Below are 19,164 nucleotides of genomic sequence, written 5' to 3'. Positions count from 1 at the left end.
TCATATTCAATTATTTCCATTTCGTCAAGCCAGTGTAGACTACATACAATGATTATTACAATGTTTACTTACATACTATGCATTGATTCTATTCTGTTTTAGCTTAGTTTGTATTTGCTGCTTGGACATAGTGATGTCAATAGTTCCGCAATGCAAATTATATAGGCGCATCATTCGATTGATTGGGCTATTTTTTGCATAGTTTGTTCTGTACGATGTTTCTGAAAATAAATTCCGTGTTCTAAGATATCGACAAGATATCAAAAATTTAATTGTGCGAGAATTTCTGCCGAATCTATGCGCATTGAAATAATGTCGTTGATGCAGAAAAGCATTGCAAATTGGCGGCGCTCCTTAAGTGTTTGTATATTGATGAGCATGCAGCGCGCTTCATAAGATGGTAATGGAAATGCAGTCCAATTCAATTTACGTAAAGCATATAAAAGGAATTGTTTTTGGACAGATTCTATGCGTTCTTCGTGTATGGAAATGTATGGATTCCATACTAGGTGGCAGTATTCCAGAATTGGCCTTACATATGTGGTATATAAAAGCTTAATAGTGTATGGGTCTTCGAAATTATGACTGAACCTTTTGATGAAGCCTAGCATTCTGTTTGCTTTACTAATGATAGTATTATAATGTTCTATAAAAGTTAGTTTGGAGTCTAGGATTACACCTAGATCTCTTACAATTTTGCTTTTTTCTACTATTTGGTTTCCCAATGATATTTCAATATGCGGTGTTTCAATTTTTCTGCTAAATGCTATTGCAGTACATTTTTTTACGTTCAGTTTAAGTAGACTTTTACTACACCAGCTGTGGAATATATTGATTTCATTCTGGAATTCTTCTGCATCGCTAGAATTACTTATTTCCATAAAGAGCTTCATGTCGTCTGCATATACAAGCAATTTTATTTTTTTAAGTATGTAGGAAATGTCGTTTATGTACAAAATAAAAAGAAGTGGGCCTAAATGAGAACCCTGGGGTACCCCAGAGGTGACTGAAATTGGTTCTGAAAGTTTATTTTGAAAGCGAACTATTTGTTTACGATGTGTTAGGTATGATTGAAGCCAATTCAAAAGTCCAGGCTCCATTCCTATTTTCTGCAATTTGAGGATTAATAATGGTATGTCGATGCGGTCAAATGCTTTACTGAAGTCGGTGTATAGCGCTTCAACGTGCTTGCCACTGTCCAACGCTTTAATAATGAAAGATACATATTCTAGAAGATTAGGTGGTAGTTGAGCGACCTTTAAAAAAGCCGTGCTGTTTACTTGTTTACTGTGTACTTGTAATTGTGCAGCAGTTAAGGGGCAAGATGATTCAGAAAACAATTAAACGTGGACATCTCGTACCATACGTTCCGATTTTGGTAATTATATGATTGGTTGGTCGCTGGAAGCATCAAAGCTAGAAAGGTTAAGTGATGCTCCATTTTCTTCTGACGGTTGGGGCATGAGCACTAACTCTTGTCCTAGCCTTTTATGACTTATGACTATAGTGCCATTACTCGCTTTCTGAAAAGAGAAGAGGGAAAGGAAAAGTCATAAAAAGTAACTAAGGACTAAAATGTGATCCTTTGATTACTGGAAAATCCTGAATCCCTAGTTTTAAGTTGTCACGACTAGGGTGCGGTGGTAGATCTTATACCAGTAACGCACCACAAAAAGGTGATCTCCCAACGTTACTTGTTTTGAAAAGATAAAAATTTACTCACCAAGTTTAGCCAATTGAACCTGAAGGCTGCCTGACATGTGTTGATGTAGGAGTCCAAATTGTAGACGAAGCTTGACGAAGATCAACATGGACTAGTCCGGTTTATGGTAGTTGCGCGGAATGTCTTCCGTCGATTTGAGATAAACAAATGTTCGGATGTATGTAGTCGATTTTTGATGTGCATTGGCAAGTCTTTTCGTGGTCAATAGTCAGGTTCAACACTGCGACTCAACGAATGATGGAACTATGATGGGACGCCTCGTGGCTTCGGAACAGCTTCTCAGCGGCAAATAAAAGGGACCTAGAATGAGGAACTAGAAATTGTCTCCTGGGCCTGGTTATGGCCGGATCAGCAACCGATTATAGATTAAAAAAACTCCAAGGAAAAAACAAACGTCAGGTTCGAACACACGCACAGCCTACTCACTGTTTTGTTGTTGTCTCCGGCTTGGTAATACCGTGCCTTTACTGACAACACACTTAGAAAAATTGATGTAAATTTAGGTGCTCTGAGACTGACATATACGAGCGTCAATTTTGACATAAAATTGAGTCATAATATACGCTCAGCTCAATCAAACGTACTTTCGAACTTTTCAGTCGCGGAGCACTTAATTTTACATGGCATGTTTATTTACGTCTCATCCTTTATGTCAAAGATAGATTCCGTCACGTATAAAATTAGTTATTTCTAAGTGTGTTGGCTATGAGGCCCCTTAAACTCTCCTCTCATACAGCATATGAAGTATTCCATTGTATATTTCAATTATTAAAATAATCTAGCAAAGGACCGATTTTGTCAACATGCAATTTTTTAGATACTGCATATGAACTTGTTGTTAGTTAGGCCCTCAATCTTTGTGCAAATGTGTTTTCACGTAATCCAACGAAAACTGTACGCACATTCTAAATGATACTCTTTAAATAAATGTAATTTCTTCCGACGATCACATCACAGAATCAGTGTATTGTTTTATCATATCTTTCATACAAATCTGTAATAGAATCCCGCATTTCGTGCTTGGGTGTATCTACATGGTTGATGAACGGTCCTTGTTATTCCAGAAGGTGTTAGCGAATGCATCAAACTCGACAAACACGCGGACCATCATTAGTGATTCACTAAATAAACAGCAAAATGCGGCTAAAGCCAAAAAAACAGAGAATCATAACAACGTGATTGCACTTATAATAAACACTAATAATAGCTAATAATTGCGTCCAATAAACCCGGGATCGTTGTCGTCACGCTATGCGTTTTGTGGTCGCCTAACCATCAGCCTCGTGCAGAGTAGAACAAGCTATACAAAGAGAGGGGGGTAATAATAACAACCCGACCAAGCGACCCGGTCAGCCAATGGGAAGCTCCGATGGCAATAAGTAAAAGAACGTGTCTAATATCTCAAAAGTATCGTAATAAATTTTATATGCGCAACTAAAACTGTTATGAGCAGCCACTCTAATTCACGATAAACATACAGCCGGGAACGATACGGAGGAAGAGGGGCGCTTTAGGGTTGATGTGGTTGCATGAGAAGCAAAGCGAAGGGAATCACCATGTGGCAAATAGGGATATTTATTCTCGCCGTATTATGTTATACATATAAACGTCGTTTTTTCTCTCTCTCTCTTTTTCCGAAGGGTGAGGCAGGGATAGAGCACCATGCCACCCACCCAAATAAATTCCGGATATTTACCAAAACATTTCCACAGAGTAAACCGATTCCGTTAGAACGAATCAACAAACATTCGTATGGAACGGATTTTCACTTAGTAGGATGATGACACGGGATAGTGAGTTACGGGAAAACCGGAAGTGTTCGGTCGACATTTGATGAAAATAACCGGTCATAAAGAAAGTTTCTCCTATTACGTGTGAAAAATTGCCTACATTTAGGCGCATTTTTTTTATATTATTTTACAACAAAATATGCAGTTTTTCGTAAACCACAACTTTTTTGAATTGTTTACACTCGATTCTTCTTGAGCGAACACAAATCAGAACCTGCATGATCAACTTCACCCCAACTTCAATTGAAAATTTGTATTTTTAATCTAATTTTAATTCTAAAAAAATAAACCAAACATGCAATTTATAAACTATATTCGTACATCAGAAAAGTATTCGCTATAGTACAGGTTTGAGAGGTATTTGATTGTGTTCCAAACATATGGTTGGGAAAATGTTCACGTTAATGGGTAAAAAGGAATCAAGGGATTGAAAGTTGCTCATGTAACAACGATCAAATGTAAAGGAACACTCAAACTCATAACTAGTTTTAAATTCTCGGAAAATATTGTTACCCTCCATTTGCGCTCCCCCACCACACCAACCGAGAACCGAAAGGTCAAACGGACCCGTTTAGCATTTGCTCCGGTTCAGTTCAAGCGTCGCTCTGCTAGTGCTGTCAATTTTCTCCAACAACGACACCAACAAGCAACACTCTGTTTACAGCTCATACGACACGCCACATTCGGTGTTCATTTACACTCAATCAATTTCCTCCTCCGCACACACCGCCCCACCCGCCAGTTTGAAAGCACTTTGCCGAGAGTTGCCTGTATGCTGCTAGCACTGCCCGTTCCGTCGCTCGTTTCACGTTTTATGAGCCGAGAACACAAACCATTTTCCAAGAAGTTGTCACACAGTTGCTCGAAGCGTAAAGCGTATCGGTTTCAATTTTTCCCACCACCTGCAATCGGAAATGTGATTTGTGTGTGAGTCGGGTGGGGACGAACGGGCGGCGGCCGTATTTACCCCAACCCCAACGTCTGTGCCATTTTCCATTTCCGTTTGAACTCTCCTTTGACGTCAAACCCCAAGCAGGAGAGCAAGCGCGCCCACACACCAAATGGTTGCAGCAAATAAAATAAAGTACTAGTATTTATCAACTCTAATTAGATAAATCTCATATCCTCTCAATTTCGCACAAAACAGCCCATTTGTTCAAGTGTTTGTCTGTCTGTCTGCATGTCTAGCACTAGAAGAAAAGAGGAAAATCAATGTTCGTTCGGCATTGAGTTGGTTGTAGTCTTTAGCTTTCCTTTACTCAGTCTCATTCTTTACTACTCTCTAGGGGAGAGAATTTTCTTCGTTTTCCACTACCCACTTCACGACCGACCATACCATGTCTACTAACACAGTGAAGGCATTCTGTGTTGTGGCGTTGGGTTCTAATTGTCCACTTTCCTGCCATCGTAGCAGTCTACGTTAAACTTCTTCGCTTCTTGAATGCTAAGTTGACGTCTCGATGTATTTTTGCGATACGAACGAAGAGCTGGTTTTGTTTAGTTTTGCTGTTTAATTTCTGATTATATACCAAAGAATGGATGTAATTCATCACTCACTGACTGAACTCTGGACAATCATTGCGAACTTTGGCTATTAGTTTTGGAAACCAGGGTGGCCAGCGAACCGGGACAACCGGAAAATAAGCGGGAATTTGAAGAGTAAAGGGGAAAAACCCGGGGAAAATTTAAACTAAATCAAGGAATTCTTTTCAGTTTTCCCATGGTATTAATCCCAGAACTCCCGTGGATTTCTGTTCAGAATTAGTATGAATTTTTTTTTCACGTTTGAAGCTCTCCTAAAAATATTCTTGGAATCTTTTTTTAGAAACTATCCTGAGAACTCAATTAGTTTTAAAATCTTTCTCTACTCTAGGAAACTAGGCAACTAGGAAGACAAGGAACTCTAGTCACATCTCTTCCCAGAATTTGTTCCGAATTCTCCTCAGAAATCCCTTAGAATTTTCCTCATCAATTGTTGGAATTCTCTTCTGACTTTTCTTGAAGCACACCTTAAAATTTGCTTTGGATTTATTTTTGAGTTAAGCTCAGAATACGATTCCATGGTGACCAGTAAATTCCGACTAGCAATTTCCCGATTTCATTTAAATTAATCACAAAACCGAAAGCCCAAGGTATCAATAGATGAAATGAGTCATTACTATGATAGCAGCATTTTTCCTGGGTCGAATTTGGCACTGCGTTCGAATTCCTTAAAATTTGTCTATGTTTCGACTACCTTGACCGGATTTTATTAGAATATTCTTCAGCATTTCCTTTGAATCATTTCCCTTCATAGAGTTTGTTTCAGAATTCTTCCAAAATAAGTTTGAGATTCACTCTGGGATTCCCTAAAAATGTATTTATAGCAGTCTAGAAATTTTCTGCTGTTCTGAAGCTGAAGCTTCCTCCACAATTCTATTGAAAATTCGCTTAAATTCTCTTTAGAATTCTCAAGTAATTCATCTCATGCCTATTTTAAATGTTAATCTAGAAATAGCCTGACTTTTGATTCAAATGGCAAAAGTTCATCCACAGACGTCAGAAGCAAAAATTAACTTTTATAGCAATTATGCTCCCAACGAAACCAAATAAATACTACTGTTCAATTGTAACTGGAAGTGTTTGGAACGGGAGGTCCACGCTTTCTTCTTTTTCCTTGATCTCAAGCTGTGGAGTGGTTTCAGATGCGTATTTCTGACATCGCTTGATTCCTTGAAATCCTCTAGGCGGCACATGCTGCGCAGTTGGCCTGGTCGTTGACAAGAAAAAGGACGGATTCATGAAGTCGTCATTTTCCAGGATGCCTTCAAAGTATTCGTGTTGCGTTAATATGAGATTAGATAAGAAGCTTCCTTCCATAATTCTGTTGAAAATTCGCTTTTTTTCTCTTTACAATTCACAAGCAATTCACCTCAGAATTGTCTTGAAATTTTGTTCAGAATTAACTTGGAGCTCTCCTCTAAATTCTTCCGAAGTTTTGCTTAGAAGTTTCCTTAAAATTCTCTAGAAATTTGTTTCGTGGTGCCTTTGAAACTATCCTTTGAATTCCATTAAAATTATTCTCAGAATTCCCTTGAAATTGAACCCCTTAAATTTGGATCCTGGGATCCTCTTCAAAATCGACTTGGAATTTTCCACAGAGCTACTTAAAAATTCTGCTCTGAACTCACAAGTGACTTTGGGGTTAAATTCTAAACTATCTGAGAATTCTTCCCGAAACTTCTTTTAATTTTCTCTCAAATACTTTGGTGTTATCCCTGACATTCATTAATAATCAAATCTTCTCAAAATGGCCTCGAAAAAAATCTAGTCTTGTTCTTGAATGTTAGCAATGTAGAAAGGTCCAAAATCTTATATTTTTTCTAAAGAATTGATAAGGTACATTTTTTTCAGATTTGTCATCGAAATTTCCCGGTAACTTCGAATTCCCGGTTTTTTCCCGGTTTTCCCAATTTTCCCATTCACTGGTCGCCCTGCGATTCCTTTGATATTTGAACGTAGGACTTGGTCTATGATTTCTATATGGGGTTAAACTTTGTGAAAACCGAAATTCGAACATGTAACAAAATTATGAAAGATTTTAAACGTTAAAAACTCAGCTGCCCTTGGACCAATTTCAATAATTTTATCACCAATCGATCAGAAATATTTCGACGCATCTGTTAAATTTAAGACTTTATCATTTTTTCAAAATGTTACTATTGAAAATGGCACGAATGAAAATTATAACCGATTGCCTGCGAAAAGCGATTTCCCTAGATTTCAAAGTTGAATTCCATCCGGTCTCTCGAAACGGTGTTTATTCAATCACCGCGTGGTGAGTGGTGGTGTTCTCCAGTACACAACGAAAGGCTACCTGCAAGCAGCGAGCTGCAGCCGACATTAGCATCCATAGAAGGAGGAAGAAGCCGCACCGCTATTGATCGGAATCAGTAGCTCTTTGTGAGTCATTGTTGGCCATCTATGTCAAGCGCGTCATACTAAAGCTCTGCACCATTTGGTGGGTTATTTTAACTTTTGGTTAAAATTTGACAGATGGAAAGATATCTATTAACCCTGCTATCCGAGCGTGGTTACTTCTGACAGACAAGAAGTTAAATTTTGACAACCTTGGTTAAGTTCTTCTCGAAAACCGGTCGATCGACAGCACACGGATTTTCGAACATAGAAAATAACTTTCGAAATGTCACTTTTAAACACGAGTTAAATTCAACTCGGCAAATGGTTCACAGACTAAAGAGTATAAACAGAGAGAACCCCGCTCAAATTCCTGTTCCCACACAAAACACAAGCTCCTGCTGCAGTTAACAAATAAGATTTATTATATAAGTCCACGTAGTCCTACGTCACCATTGCGTACAACCCCATAGGGCTTCCCTTGTATTTTTTTCTCAAAATTCCCTTGTAGTTCTATTATGTAAGTAGTACATAAGTATTTCATTGAAATTAGTTTCTGAACACTCTTAAAAGTCGGTTTGTTATTTGCTTTGAGTTCTCAGCATAACTCTCGGAATGTTCATTAAAATTCACCTGCAATCCTTCTCAGAATCTGCTAGAAATTCTCTTTGAAGTTCTCCTCATAACTCCCTTGGAGGGGGACGGCTCCGGAGTAGTGTTTAACATCCCTATCTCTCACGCCAAAGTCACGAGTTCAAATCTCATCCCGGACATGCCACGAGTGTTAAAGTGCCAACCTAGGAATTCACCCCAGAAATCAAAACTCCTTAAAATGCCGAATCCTCCTTAACACTTAATTAAAAAAATTCCCCGAAAGTCCATAGCTTTTCTAGACAGAATGCTATGGAGAATTATTTGAACCCTGAACACTTTCCATGGACCGTAATATAGGGGAAATGTATGTAATGTCGGCCTTAATGCACCTAATTTGGGCCCATACATATATTCAACTATCGACTAAATTTTCAATAGCGACCAAAAATATACATTAGTACCGTCCCAATGACGCGTTCATCTAGATAAAATTGATAAATAGCAGATTTTTAGCGATGGACCCAATCTTATATCCATACCCAAGTAACATTGCAAGTTTATCGAGGTTTTAAAGAACTCTTCAAGCCTAAACCATGGTCTCCAAGAGTGTTTATACAACCACAATTGTTGCTTGGGTAGGCCAATATTAGAGCCATTTCCCGTATATATAGCCATTCGATAGCGAAACGATATAGTGGTTCTCAGAATTTCGCAAAAAATGGTAGTTATGTTCCTTATCGAAAAATATTAAACCCGTATTTGTTTTATTTGGTCATTAGGGTGACCATTTCCATGTTAGGAGAGTCCAAAAAACCTTTTTTTTTTTTAATTAAACTACTAGGGTTCGACCAAAAACTCAGAGTGGTGCAAAAACACTGGTGCTACTCTAAAATAAGGGAGCGCGTCCCTTATATTTGGAAGGAGAAAGAAGAGACTAAGGAGAGAGAGATTTCATATTTAGGAGAGAGTAGTTGGACAGCCCAGGTGCTACTTGCGTATAGCACAATCGAGTAGTGCACGGTGTTATGACGGGAGTAGCACTTTTCAATCGGGAGAGACGTGGCTTAGAGATTTACAAGAATGGCTGTATATTTTAGGCTGGGTGCATAATATTTTTACACTCATATAATATATGTTGCAGTGACTGTATGGTATTCAAAAGCGTAGGAAAATGCAAATTTTGATGCTTTTCCTAAGAGATTTTTTTAAGATCGATGTGTAATTTTCTTCACAAGGCGGGTTAGCTCTGGTCGAAAACACGACATTGGGTCGACATCGACCTTAAATTAGCCTTACATTGATCCGACATCGGGTCGACTTGTCTGTTCGGGACCATTTTGCTGGGTTTCTTCCACACTCCACTGTCGTATATCAAATGATACTGAGTGACTCAATTGACAGTGGCAATGAGCTTCGAATGAGAAAGGGGCTCTTCAAATGATGGGCACGAGAGAATTTGTTTACACAGGATCGATTTAATAGTTGTATTAGTTCATCTTCAATCGAATGATATGAACATTAACAGCACTGATGCTAGCTATCCTACTACGCTACAGTTATAGAGAAAGTGCACTGTCGGAGAAACAAAGAGACTTAACACCGTTGGAGCGGCAGCTCTCCAACACAAAAAGAATGAAATGTGCTGCACGATTTAAAATGCTCTTTCACGTCTCTTTGGAAATGAAAGTGCAATCTCGCAACAGCGTGTGTTTTACTCGCTAAAAAATAAGTAGCACCCGATCCCTGCTCTCTACCAAGTTACAGTCGCTTTAAATCAATGGAGTCGCATGGTAGTCTAGTTAGGAGTATTGAGCGAAAACCCAAAACATGATACCTTAAAAATCAAAAAAAAAAAGAATAAAAAACATAGTGTGTTGTGTAAAAAAGCCTAAATTTTCAAGGAAAAATATAAAAACATGTTGCGCCCTCTGTCTACAAGCCATGAAAACCATAAAAACAAATTCAATCAAGGTTTTCAATATTCAATCCCAATTTTTTAATATCATAATATTTTTCCCAAAAAGTATTTTTAATTAACACTCATTTGAAATTTTGATCTTTGAAATCGACCCAGTTGAATTTTTTGAAAAAAAAATGGTAGGTGCAGTACAAAATATTTTTTTCTGAAAGAGAAAAGGTCCTTATTTCGTTAAAATCAACTGTGGATCGCCACGGCCGTGTTAAGATATTTTCGGATATTTTTGACAGATAGTTCGATGTAAGAAGTAACAATCCTGCATCTAATACGACAAAGACGACATGAAACGTTTTTGTAGCCGAGCTATTTTCGAAAGATAGAGTCGAGGAGGAGAATCGATCAATGTAGATTGGTCTCTTAAAAAAGCGACTATTTTAATTCAGAGCAGAACCGAGATCTTCAATAGTATTGAGAGCTTCAGGGACGCTCCGAAAATATTAACACACATGAGAGAATAAAAAGGTAGTTTAAATAATTTTAAGTAAATTTCACAAACCTTAAAGAAGTTTCCGGGGAATTTCCAGAAAGTTCAGAAATAAAAATTAAATGAACATCCGGAAAATGTAAGGGTATTTTAAGGGTGTTTAATATCATGGAAATATCAAGAACTTAAAAAAAATCGAAAATTTAGCTAAGTTGATTAGAGAACATGAACGAAATTCAGATATCTTAGTAACATCAGGAAAGTCTAGACGATTGCAGAATTTTTGAATTAGTTTCGAAATTCAGAAAAATCCTGAGAACTTCAGTGAAAATCATATAACTATATTAATTAGATTGATTTATAGTGACTTTAACATGGTAATGTAACATGGAGATGCATGGTAATCTAGTCGCATAGGAGTATTGAGTGAGAACCCAAAACTTGATAACTTCAACAAATGTAACTCAAAAACGAAAAAAAAAACATCGCTGATTTAGCTGATTAGGTTACACACCTAAATTGCGCCCTCTGTCTACAAGCCATGAAAACCATAAAAAACTAATACAAGTAATGTTTTTCAGTACAAAATCCTATTTTTTTTAAATCATTTTATTTTTCCTAAAAAATATTTTTAACTAACTTTTATTTGATATTGAAATCGAATTAAAATTATGATTTTTTGAAAAAGCCATTTTTGAGAAAAAAAACCATTTTTGGACCACCCTAACATGGAAATGGTCACCCTAATAAAAAAATACGGATCTAATATTTTGCGATAACGTACAAAACTACATTTTTTACGAAATGCTGATAACCATTATATCGTTTTGCTATGGAATGGCTGTATAATTGTGTGACAATTATGATCATTTCTCTATGCCCAGGGAAGTCGAAAAAAATTCCAACCCAAAAAAGGGAAGTCGAAAAATTTTCCAACCCAAAAAAAATCCTAAACCGGGCCGGAAATCGAACCCAGCCACCTCCAGCATGGTCTTGCTTTGTAGCTGCGCCTTTACCAACTGAGGGAGGCCTGTAAACTTCTATGTATCTTAATGAAAGATGCGAGGAACTTTTATGAACATTAGCAAAATGCGGGATCTCCAAAAAAGGGAGGAAGTTCAGTTCCATTAGTTGCAGAAAATTTTAAGAAGTTCCCAGATTTTCAGAAAACTTCAGATATGTTATGAAAATTATTGACGCCGTCAAATAAGTGCAGAAGTCCACGGAAGCTTAAACAATTTCAAAGCAGTTCAATTGAAGTCAGGGCAGTACAACAAGCTTCATGAGAACTGCAAAAACTTTAGAGGAGTTTCGAGAACTTTAGGGGGAAAAAAGAGAACCTCAGAGCAGTTCCGTTAACATTTGAGAAATTACATAAATTTTAAAGAAGTCTCGGCGAATTGTTAAAACTTTAGAGAAGATCCATGAGGAAGCTTTAAGAAATCCGAAAAAGTTTTAAAATTTGTTGAGAAGTATTGTGAGCATCAGGGTGGTTTCTCAAACTACAAAAGAACTTCAGGAACATTTTGATTTTCATTGATGAGTGTTTTAGTAGATTAATTCAAGAGCAACATGTGAAAAGGGCATACAAGCTTTTTGTAAACAAACCTTTTTATGCCCTTTTCTCTCTACCCATATGACACCAACGCAAACCATCAACATCACCGGATAGGGGAAGCTTTCACCTTCCCGATGATGTTATAAGATTTCATGAGGGACCCTCGGTTGGCGAGAAAAGGGCCTACAAATATTTGTTTACAAAATGCTTGTATGCCCTTTTCACATGTGGCTCTTGAATTGTATTCCTTATTTCGATTTTTTACTATTGTATCACTTTCACTAATTCACTATTCACTATTTATTTTCACTATCACTTAACAAAAACTATAACAGATACGTATTTAGTTTACTACTTGCAAACATCTTCAGTGTCTAGTAATGACTAGTCTATGGCTAGATACTGAAGAAGTTTGCAAGTAGTAAACGAAATACGTATCTGTTCAAGTTTTTTTAAAGTGATAGTGAAAGTAAATAGTGAATAGTGAACTAGTGAAAGTGATACAATAGTAGTAGAATTAAAACGATAACCAACGTAATAAGGTATATTTTCAAGTAGTTCCGAAGACCTCAGAATAGTCCATTCCATATTCAACGGAGATTTCTCATGTGAAAATTCACTTGGATTTCCCCTCAGCATTCACTTTGTAATCTCCCAAAACTCTCATGGCATTATTCTAGAAATTCACTTGGAACGTTTCTCTGAATTCTCAATAAAATATATTACCAGAATATACTTAGAATACTTCTCGTAATTCCCTTGACATTTTCTTTAAAATTTCATTGGAATCATTTCGCATTCAAGTTTCTTTTGATTTTCCGCGGATTTCCTTTTGAATCTCAAATTGAACTGGTGTTTTTCTCAAAGATTTTTCTTCTTCAGAACTCTCTTTGAATGAAGTCTTTAAAATTATAATAAAAGTCCATGAGCCGTTAAAACTGAATGTGACTCCAGATTCTTGAAAATTTCTTAAAGTTTTATAACTCTTTCGTCCAGAATTTAAAACAACTTGTTCAAATTTTATCGGAAATATGCATATTCTCACCAAAAAAAAAATAAGCCTCCTTCACCAGAACGGGAGCCGCTTCCAATGTTTTGATTGTATGACAGATTCGCCAACGGGGGTCAGAGCGTTTCCATTGCAGCAATGGACGCAAAATGTGGTCAGCACTCACACACTCATCACTAAACGTTTGCTTTCTAAAGTCGACGACGCATCGACCAAACGAACTGCTGATGAAGAACAATGAAGAAGACCACACAATGGTTACTACCGAGTAGACAGACAGATAGACAGACACATTGAGAGGGGTCTGCTTCTGGCGACAGCCGAGTGAACTGGCTGAACTGACACTCTGGATCTATAAAGTTCAATGTTAGCTTATTGCGTGCTCTCAACTTAGTGTTCTAGATGCTCTTCCACAGGTATTAATTGAGAGCTTTCGATGCCTGGTGCATTCGTATAATTGTGTGGCAAGCAGTGTTGTGAAAATATCAAAAGATCTAATCTCACCAATGTGCATAATCTCATTTGAGTATCGTAAACCAAAAACTCAAAACGTAAACAACAGTCGATGATATTACAAGCTGTGATACGGTTGCTATGATATAATGCTAACAAAACTCCCCGGCTACAATTCTCGCCAAACTGTGATGAGTTTGAGCTTCAAGATTTTTGCTGTACATCCGAACACGAAACGAAACTTCTATCACTGCTGGCAGCAGTAACTTCGTATCTGCCATCTGTGAAGCGTAAAGAAAGATAGCAAACTATGCTTTCTCTTTCTAAGAAAACGATGTGCAATGGAATCATTTTTGTGGTAACTCAACTCGTGGCTGCAATTTTACATGTTATGAATAGTCTCGCAATATCAAAGGAGCTGGAAAAACAATATCATGCTTGATATTTTATTCCAATATCATGCGTGATATTGGGAGCCCTTGAGAGCGAAACAAAATCATTTGAGTGAGGAAGATGCCATCACTGGTGGCAAGTACAATCCTAGTTAGAGCTGGAATTAGAGCGTAACAGCCTTTGTAAACAATGACTTCTCTTGTTGATTTCTCGGAATTCAAGGCACGCCTACACAAACCAACATATCCATCGGGTAGGAGAAGTCTTCCTCTACTCGATGGTGATGTCGATTTGCCATGACTTTCGAGAAATTATCGAGAGAAGTCATTGTTTACAAAAACTGTTACACCCTAATTCCAGTTCTATCTAGAATCATACTCTATGCCCAGGGAAGTCGAGAAATTTTACAACCCGAAAAATTCCTAGACCGGATCGGGAATCGAACCCAGCCACCTCCAGCATGGTCTTGCTAAGTAGCTGCGCGCCTTGACCCACTGAGCTAAGTGTGAGAGAAAAAAATGCGTTTGCTCAGTCGTAAAAATATAAACAATTTGAACCTGAAAGACTATGGACTCGTTTGAATACATTCAGCGAAGTGTTTCGGTTGAAAAATACAGTGAAATTATCGTTTAAATTTTGGTTGCCCGAAACAGTCAATGGGTGCCGAAGCTGTCGTATACCTTACCTACTTCGTCTTCAAATTCGAAAGTCAAAACCTTTGATGCAAACACTACCCAAATCACTGCAGGCAGTTATTTGCTATTCAAGTACCAAACCGGCCGGAAATCCACACCATCCAGCTCGGTTGTTATGCTTGCGATTAATTAATTAGCAGCCGTTAATTCCATATTCAACCTGTGTATCATTTTCCACCCCATTAAGACGGATCAATCGGCTGTTGATTGATATGTTTTTAAACGGTTGAGTGGAAAATTTATTCAATTGAGAAGTTTGCCCCCAACTACCTGTGCCGATGCCACCTGTTTGATCCCATAACTCCCACAAACACAAGCACACCCATTCAGCCTGATAAAGTGAGCAGCCATTTAATGAAAGCCGCTTTTCTATCGCCGGATGTATGTAACCTCATTTTGTAGTAATCCTTTCTGTTGAACCACCCACCAACCATGCTGCGAGTGAATGGTAATGACACCCACCCTCCCAATAGCGACGATGGCGTGATTATGTTATATTTACTCTAACCGGATTTATTCAATCATTTCGATAATTACCCACCCACCCGGAATACTGTAATAATGGACCATTTACAAACCGGCCAATTTCGTTCGACTTCGCACGGCGGCAAACAAGTTGAACAATCAGAGTATCATTTTCCACTTTGCTATTTCTCTAGAGTCTCTAGTAGGTAGTTAGACATTTTTCAAGAGCAATCAATCGTGCCTACCAACTGGCATTCTGGACCCCATTCCGCTGTTCGACCATATTCGACAAGAGCAACTTTGGCGCACTCTTCTTCACAACAGCATTTAAGCACTTTGAAGTGCCCCATTCCGGAGCGCCCAAGAATGTTTGAAATTCTTCAACTAACGCTACTCTCACACTCTAAACTTGGTGCCGAGCTGTATGTGCTTAGAAATGTTCGTCATTCCAAAGCCGAATTCCGTTCTCACTTCTCGAGCCGCCGCCGTAAGGTCGCCTTCGTCTTGGTATCTGCATTGCTTCATTCAACGACGCGATACGGCAGTTCCGAGGGTGAAATTAATTGTTTTGACTGCACTAAAACGAATTAAGAATCTGTGATGAAGATGCTTACCAGTTGAGTGCTGTTGCGTGTGTTTGAAAAGTTTTGTAAACGTACCCGGGCTACGACTAACTTGAAAGCAAGGGAAATAATTTACACAAGTAATGTGTCATTAAACAATTATTGGCATACAACTTATGTTTGAGAAACATTTACAAAATATTCCTAGTAAATAAGTTAAGTTTCATAGGTGTCACTTTTACTTCCAAAATTCAATTTGACCTGCAATTAGCGGCCATCAAGGCTACAGAAAATAAAAATGGAAAGGCTTATTTTAAGGATAAAAATAACGAAATAATAGGACCACCCTAGACGTCACATACAAACTTGATCATCTGCTTCGTTGAAGAAAAAAAAAATACCAAATGTTACACCCCACTGTCTCAATTAGTCACGAAAGTAAGCTTATTTTTAATCCTCAAAATAACCTTCAACAAAAGACAATAAAGAAGGAGGAACAGGGGTCGACCCGAAACAGTTGGAAAAGGAACCAAAAGAGGAAAGTAGGTAGACACCACTGTACCCACTTTATGACAGCTGAGATCATTTTCCACATCTTTCTCATCTTTCATGCACTCTACTGCGACTGTTTATCCAAACAGACTCACTTTTTTTTTGAGCAAACAAGAAATATGCGACCGTGTCGTCTAATTCGTTGCCACTTCTATTGGTCGTCCATAAATCACGTGGGAAATTATTTATTTCAACGACGACGCTCCACCCCATTGCACCCGCCTTGGAAGCGGACGACAAAATAAATGAAAACCGATGCGGAAAACAGCTTGTTCAACACAGAAAATTATTATTAATAGAAACGCGACCAGATATTTAGCAGCTTGTCACAACTGCTGTGAGTCACCCATCCTCCGTCGTGTGGCCCATCATATTGTGAGTGGAACGCGAGACTCTTTTTTACGACATGCTCATCAACAACAAACGTTAATTTTTAACAGACTAGTGACTAGGGGAATCGTTCATGAGATGTAGTAATTTGTCGCATTTAGCTTGGTCGATCTTTGCGGCAATAGAAGGGCAACAGCAGGATTTAAACCCGTATGGTTGCATCTCTTAATTGGGAAAATTTTCCTTTCAACCACATTGTCAACGTTACACATTGACATTCATACCTTTCCAAGTATAAATTACTCCCATATGCAGCGAATGCCTTCATTCCTCCCATATTTACATTCGGAATTCACAGCAGGAATATCCTAAACACATTAGCAGGTTCCAACATCGCGCTGTGGTGGTCCGTCCATCATCGACTTTCGGCTGAAACTACCAACCACAATGTTGTCACCAACGGTGCCCCCAGATGAGCACACATTGGATAAACAAAACGACACACTGCGACCGAACCGATGTTAATACACCTTCATTACGGCAGGGAATTAATTTCCACCAAGCCAATAATGAAACAACACTGAACAGGAAAGTTGGTGGGTATGGGCGAATATGAAAACAACATTCGGCTGCGTGATCAACATCCAGATAAATGACATCGGATGTAATGATGATGTATATGTCCTTGTGATGTCTAATAAACCGATTCCGTACTATCAAGTTGTGACACAGGGGATATCCTTTAGTCGAAAGAACAAAACGAGCTTTGACAAATCGATTCGTGCTATAATTCATGCTGGTCATGCTACTCGAATGTTGGATCGCTTTGTTCTGACCCTATTGTCGGGCAATAGTGATGATACAATGTTGATCCACAGTTGCGCAAATATCTACAATAGCCGATTATGGAAATGCTACTATCTCTGACATGAACCTACACACCATCAGCTCGCTTACTATTTGTATTAACTCAACTGTTTTTCCTCCCGTTCCCAACAGTTCCATCGAAGCTGGCGCAGAAACGCCCAGTCACCAGCCCAGCGCCACCAGTTCCTTCGCCACAGCTACCGCTGCATCATCCGTCTTCCGTGTCCCCGCACTCCAACCACATTGTAGGCTCGAATCATCTTCCGCCCTCGGGGGGATCGGGACAACCGGGAGCGCACGGTACCCCGGTGGGCGTTGTCCAGCCGTCGCCGAATTCGGCAGGTCAAAATGCCTCCTCGGCAGCGGCCAACAGTGGCAACAGTCGGGGTTCCTTCGCGGCTGCGCTGCGTAATCTGGCCAAACAGGCCGACGGCAAAGACGACGAACCGGGTGGCGGTGGGACGGCAGGAGGCGGTGGAGGTGGAAATGTTCAAGATCGATCAGCTCCCGACGGTCGAGGCAATCCGGCTGCACAGATGGACCGCCGGCAGGTCGATGCCCGAGATATGAACGACTCGCGAGGCGGTTCCCTACAGGAGAGCCGTGTGAGGAGCGCTGACGCTGCCCGAGGTGGTGATCCGAAGAAGCGCTCCTCTCCGCAGCCGCCAGAAAAGGTAAGCACAATCCTTATAACTGTATGTAAACATATTGGAAGGGTTTCTCAACGTCATTGGCTCAGGAATAGTTAAGGGACCACATTTTGTAGGTACCATGAATTCCCTTCGCTCGACTTCCATAATGCCATTATGAGGCCTCAGGCGATCGAAAAGTTCGCGAAAACTTGCTAATGACTCTCTTGGCGAACTTAGTGATATTTCTCGAACATTTCCAACGTTGTATGACAGTTTGTTTGCTTTTGTATTGTTCATTTGGTTTGCAGTACAGCAGTGATCCAGAAGCAGTGTTTCCAGTTTTTTTTCTCAACTGCAGACTGTATTTTGAGCTTCAAAAACCTTTGCGATCTAGAAGAGCAAAAAGTCCCCTCTTCCCCCTACGTGGACAATCATCCATATAAACAGCCATTCCATAGCAAAACGATATGGTGGTTCTTAGAATTTCGTAAAAATTGGTAGTTTTGTTCTTATCGCAAAACATTAGACCCATATTTTTTATTCGGGTGACCATTTCCATATTAGGGTGGTCCAAAAATTTATAACTTTTGAACCACTGGGCCGATTTTTATTAGAATGGATTTGACAAAATGAATATTTGGCCAGCTATTTGTCAAGACATGTGTTGACGTATTACATTGTTTGCAATTTTTTCCTTGATTTGTTTTCCGTGCTGAGCACCAATGCACAGTGGTCCAGAATGCAGATTTAGCTGGAATGATATGTTTTGAGCCTGAAATTGAAACTTTAGACTAAAAGTATCTTCTACAAAGTTGTTTCTTATAGTTATGCCCTCATTTTTATGACAATGAATTCTAGGGTGGTTCCTATTATCATTAAAATCAAAAATCTAACTTTTTTGTTTGAATAAATACATTCTTCAGCAAAGTTATAGCTGAGCTAATTTCAAGCAACTTTGTTGAAAATAACTTTTTTGTATCTCTTAAATTGGCCGATTTAGAGCTATTTTCTTGAATTGAGTTAGGGTGGCTCCTAAAAAAACAGTTTTTTTGCTCTAGTTTTCTTATTTAGAATTTCTCAGCGAAGTTTTCTTTAGATAACTTTTAGATCTTAAAAAGGCGCAAATTTTTGCTGCACAAGGTTTGTCAATATCTTTTGCCGATCAAGAGTTATTGACGTTTTTATACTAAAAATATGCACTTTTCAAATGTTAATATCTCTGATTGGGGCAAACAAAAAAT

General features: G+C 38.7%; 1 protein-coding gene across 2 annotated transcripts in view; it reads left to right on the top strand.

Moving 5' to 3' along the window:
• Positions 1-19,164, top strand: part of px (plexus) — a 220,442-nt gene that overhangs the window by 179,462 nt on the left and 21,816 nt on the right. For both annotated transcript variants that reach the window (XM_065220022.1, XM_065220021.1), the window contains exon 13: positions 17,424-17,965. In XM_065220022.1, coding sequence (XP_065076094.1) covers positions 17,424-17,965 — 542 coding nt within the window. The remainder of the gene's footprint in view (positions 1-17,423; positions 17,966-19,164) is intronic.

This window comes from Ochlerotatus camptorhynchus, unplaced genomic scaffold, assembly GCF_037179485.1.
Source record: "Ochlerotatus camptorhynchus isolate MF236.1 unplaced genomic scaffold, CSIRO-AGI_Acam_v1.1 ptg000114l, whole genome shotgun sequence".
NCBI lineage: Eukaryota > Metazoa > Arthropoda > Insecta > Diptera > Culicidae > Ochlerotatus > Ochlerotatus camptorhynchus.
Note: the sequence above shows the minus strand (reverse complement) of the source record. Positions and strands in the feature narration are given on the sequence as shown.